We start from the raw sequence: 5,516 nt of genomic DNA, 5'->3' as shown, positions 1-5,516 counted from the left end.
TAGGAAATACATTTGAAAAATGCTGGAAAGCAATAATTGGTGAAATTTCTTAATAAACTAATCATAATTTAAAATATTTTTATTAGAAAAATGATTTCGAAGTGTATCAGACTATCCAATAAGATATTTTGCCATTATTCACTTTTTGAAATGACTTTGATCTCTATATCAAAAGTCGAATATTTTTATTGCCACTTTTTTCCTTTCAAATTTCCTATCGTTCAAAAACCGCAAAATGGAGGGCGTTATGCATTATAACCATATTTTAAATCAAAAAATTTTATAAACTAATGAAATATGATTTTTAATTGATTTTTTTTAACATATATTTTTTCCAGTCATTCATTATTGATGAATGATGGATTTTATATTGTATTAATTTGATAAACTGGAACCCATCAGGGAACAAAAATTCATTCAAAAAATTTTTTATTTTTTTTTTTAAATATTGATGTAAAAAATTATATATAGTGGCGATCTGGTTTATTTTAGATATTTATTTTTGGCACAACTTAGAATCGTTGTTCTATATATTATATAAATAAATTTCATTGATAAATAATAAATATTTATTAGCTATAACTTTGGAATCTGGTGTTAAAAAAGTGATCATACAATCATTATTGGCTGGTTGAGTTGTACCAAAATCATATAAATAATAATAAAAAGTACCTCCTGTGGAGATTTCACTTTGATGTAAAAAATTAACATATATCTCTATATAATCTGAAGTAGGAGAATTGAATACTATTCGAATAAAAAAATAATAATGAGTACCATCTAATGAAATATCCAAAGCAGAATCAGTATTTAAAGTAAATTGTGCTAAAGGAATAATATTATCAGAACCAATTGCAATTGGAATATTAACACCAATAACTGAACCAGGTTCTAATGCTAAACGGGAAGTAAGTGTCTGTCCTGGATAATTAACATTAAATGAAGAAACAATATAATCAGGAATTCTTCCATTATTCCTTAATACTTCATATGCACGATCTAAATCATATTTAGAAAGTGGGGATTTATGAGGTCCTACTAACTTACGTTGTAAGACTCGTTTATTATTTCGTGAATAATATGATTCACTAATAGGTTGAATACGATGTGGATCAAACATAAAAATAAAAGTGGGACATAATTTTTTATTAATATGTAACTGCATAATTTAACTGAACACCTAAAAACTTTTGATTAATTACAGTACCTGGTATTGCTACACGAAGAACCAATGCAATACTATCACCTGAATTCAAATTACGTGTCAACCTAGTACGAAATACTTGAGTTTGTGCAGCATTAGGGGTAACGTACATTATAACATTTTGATTAGGTTCATATAATGAAACAGTACAACTTGGGTACCCAAACTAATGTTTTGTATAGCAGTACCATCAGGTACATATACCAAGGCCCAAAGTAATGGAATAGGAATATCTGTAATCATTTTTAAAGTGAAATTCTTTTATTGAAATTAATAGGATCGGAACTATTATATGTCTTATTAGAATTCTTTACAGTCTTCAATGGACGTCCACGTGTATAACTTCGTCTACGTAACCTAGGAGGCATGACAATAAAAAATTTAATGTTGTGGAAGAATCATTAATTGTGGGTGGATTAAATAGGAAGGAACATCCTTACGGCGACGATCATATCGTATGGCACCGATAGATGATATAGGCATAACAATGACCCAATTCTCTATCAACTGAGGATTCTCTTTAATAAAGTACTTAAGTAAGCCAACATTACTAAAGTAAATAGACTTGACTTGGCCTTCATTATTCGGCATAAGACAGGGTGCAGGAGGAGTAAATACTGGAGGAGCTTGAAACGGTTTTTCTACATCGTCAGACTACATCGATTCAGTATCCAGTATGTATTCCATTCGACTTAAAAATAAAAACGAAGTTCCCACAATAGTGACGAGTTAGGAACTTGCTTATGACATGTTACATGAAAAACTTTAACTTTACAACATGTCAATTGAATACTTTATTAAAAAAAATTAATTGAATGCTAAAAATTCCAACGGTTAGAAAATGTATGAGAAATCAATTATAAAATAAAATTTCAATTAAAAATAAACGTCAATGAATTAATATCATTTTATCAATGAAAGGTCAAGAAACAGTAAGAACGGAAGCAGAATTAAACCCGAGAAGTACAGTGTGGTTCGGCACAGTTAACAATTATTCACAACAACAGTATGAAGATATTCGAAGATTCTTAAGAGATGATTGCAAATACGGTATAGTGTGTAAGGAAATAGGACCAAATGAAGGAACACAACATTTACATTTTTACTGCAGATTCAGGAACAGACATTATAAACAATCAGTGTATAGACTTATAGGATTCGAGGATTTCCATCTGGAACCCGCAAAATCAAGTGAAGGAAATTGTGTTGCATACTGTAGAAAGGATGGCAATTGGGCGGAGTTCGGCGATTTACCTGTGTACACAAGGAAGAAACTGGGAGATAATGAATATTATCAAAATTTAATGCAAGATATCGAGAATTTAAATATAGACCAACTGGAAATCAAATACCCAAAACAAATGATAATTCACAGATCTCAGATAGAACGTGTTAGAAGGGACAACATGTTAACAACAGGTTACCAACTACTAGTTCCATCTGACCATTTTATGTGGAACAACAATCCTTGTTTTATGACATGATCGATGATAGCATTTACGTTGTACTCCATATTAGTAAAATGACACTTTTATTATATTCTCCATTTTATTTTACTTCATGGGAAGATGGTGGAGCAGGACTGAAAGATTTAAATGATAGGAATAATGATTAGATTAGTTCAAGTTTTCTAAAGTTATGGTTTTCGAAAGATATGTTACTAAGAGATTTATTTCGAACTTTATGTTGGGAAGAAAAATCGTTTAGATATAATAATGTCGAAGAAAACACAAATGATAACGATATTTTTTTTAATGTTTTCAACAAGGACATGAGAAAAAATACACCTGGAACTTCAAACCTTTTTAGCCGGGTAATTCATGCACTTGAAGATAACAATTTAATCTTAAACTTGAACTATCTACCCACAGATAATTTATTAAACCCAGATGACTCAGATATAGATCCTTTCGAATTCAATGGAAATGAAATTGAACCAGACAATCCTGAAGAATATATTACATTAAAATTTCTAGATGTGAATGAAGTGTATTCATTCGATCAAAATGAATTCCTAAACATTATGAACAATTATCACAGAAAACTTCCATTATGCAAATTTGATTAAATTACCTCTTAGAGGTCATACCTTTAAAACCCTTTATAAATCTAAATTATCTAATTATTTCATGAATGACTATAAATGTAAAATTAAAGATAATATAATTAAATTTAGTATACAAGCTAGAACTAATAGCTTCTATACTGGGCAACATCAAAGACTTGCTAACCATGATGAGAACATAGGTTTATGTCTATATTGTGGTCAAATAAATTCCTTAAGACATAGATTAAATGATTGTAAAACAGTTATTAATACATATAAGAAAAGACATGATGCAGTTATTAAAGAATTATGTGAAATGTTAAAAGCAAAACCTGGTAACAAACCAATTATTCACCTCGACTCAACTATTAAAAATGTCCAAAATAATAATAATTTATTTGAAGGCGAGAACAGAAGATGTAAACCTGATATCTGGTACTGTAATAATCAGGGTTACACTTTAATCGAGGTAACAATTCCTTATGGAGATGTTGATGAGAATGACATTAATTCTTTTAAATGAAAGATACGATCAGAAGAAAGATAAATATACAAGTTTATGTAAGGATATCAAAGAACAATCCGGTCTAGAAGTCAACTATTATGTTATAGTCATTTCATCATTAGGCGCTTGGTTAAACAAATCATTAGATGAATTGAGAACTCTTGCGAGTTCTAAAGATTTGTTTAAGAGATTTGCGAAGAGAATAACTGTAGCAACTTTAAGGGAATCACAACGACTAATTTATAATAATTTGGATAATAATAATGGAATTATTGAATCACAATCAGAAGAAGAAGAATCCGAATCCGAGAGCATAGCGAACACGGACCAGTCTCTTACATCCGAAGGTTCAGGTGATGAAGTTCAAACAGATGAACTAAATGAGCTTTATGCAAATTTGGTGATTCTAAACTCAAGAGATCATTCTACTTCGGATGGTTATCACTTAAAGAATGACAACACAGAAGGCACGTCATCACCAGATGATGAATAACTTAATTTGAACTTAATCTTAATTTCTTTTAAAGATAATTATGGATGAATAAACCACACGGGAGGAGAATTTTTCTGTGTTTTTTTATGAATATTAGTTTTTTGCAGCGGAGAACTTAATATTCGGATTCAGCTCCCCAAGGGCACTCGAATGATATAGTTTTTTCTGAATCGAAAATTGCATCAGATAATTTCAAGATTGATGATCCCTCAGACATAGAACAACCACGTTACATTGAAAGCCCTCTTCCAGAAGGTGAGGAAGAAGACCCAGAAATCGGAAATCGTGATGAAAATTTTTCTGATTTCGAAATCAGATTTGATGCGACTCAATCCTTACAACAAGAGATACTATCAGTACGAGATATTCATCATGGTACTATTATACAACCGTGGGAAATTTGAATACTACTTTTTCATAAAGTGGAGGTACCATTCAATCATAATGGAGAATTTGAATAATATGTAATTTGCATTCTGAAATCGGCTCTCAATTTGTTTTCTATAGAATTATAATTCAATTTCATATTGAATTATTTACAATTTTCGCTATGTTTTTTTTAATAAAGATAAAATTTGGCAAATAGGGTGTGGAATGAATGCTGTAATATTTCATTTTCTGCTTTCTGATTTATGTTAATTCTCACTTATATGTGCTAACTCTCATTTATTTTAATTTATTTTCACTTATACATGTTCATTATCAACTATATGTGTTTATTTTTATTTATTTTATGTACCAACATCTGCTCAAATCATTCAAATATAATTTGGCAAATATATATTTTGAACGACCTTCATTTGATATAGATAATACATAGTGAACATGTGGTTTAGTTATAGATGAATTCAAACTTATTCTGATATCAGAAATGGAGCTCATATGATTAATTATATTCAAAAAGTTTATAAATCAATGTTTACATTATTATTTCAATGAGCAATTGATTTATTTATTTCCATCAAACCTCCACAAAACATCGTATATTTTTTTCTATTTATTTTAATTGCTTTGATCGTCGTAAAAATTAATTAAATTTTATACAATTTTAAATTGATAAATCGTAATTAATATGTAGAACATGACAATTCATAAAAATTTATATGCGAAGCAATTGATATTATGAATCAATATATAAAATATTGATTAAGTCATAAATGAATTTTAATGTAACATTGATATAAAATTTGTGTTGTAATTTAGATACGGTAGGTATATAATGCATCACTTTTCACAAAAATTTATAAAAAACCTCGCATAATCAACA

General features: G+C 29.1%; 1 protein-coding gene across 1 annotated transcript; it reads left to right on the top strand.

The window, feature by feature from the left end:
• Positions 1-3,745: 3,745 nt before the first annotated feature.
• On the top strand, positions 3,746-4,249 carry GO595_002314 (uncharacterized protein; the record flags this gene model as incomplete). The annotated part of the gene is made up of 1 exon (XM_067915210.1): positions 3,746-4,249. The coding sequence occupies one exon, from the start codon at positions 3,746-3,748 to the stop codon at positions 4,247-4,249; it is 504 nt and encodes a 167-aa protein (XP_067777519.1).
• Positions 4,250-5,516: the final 1,267 nt, after the last annotated feature.

This window comes from Histomonas meleagridis, assembly GCF_020186115.1.
Source record: "Histomonas meleagridis strain 2922-C6/04-10x chromosome Unknown contig_172, whole genome shotgun sequence".
Lineage (NCBI taxonomy): Eukaryota > Parabasalia > Tritrichomonadida > Dientamoebidae > Histomonas > Histomonas meleagridis.
The sequence above is the reverse complement of the archived record's forward strand: the minus strand, read 5'-3'. Positions and strand labels throughout refer to the sequence as shown.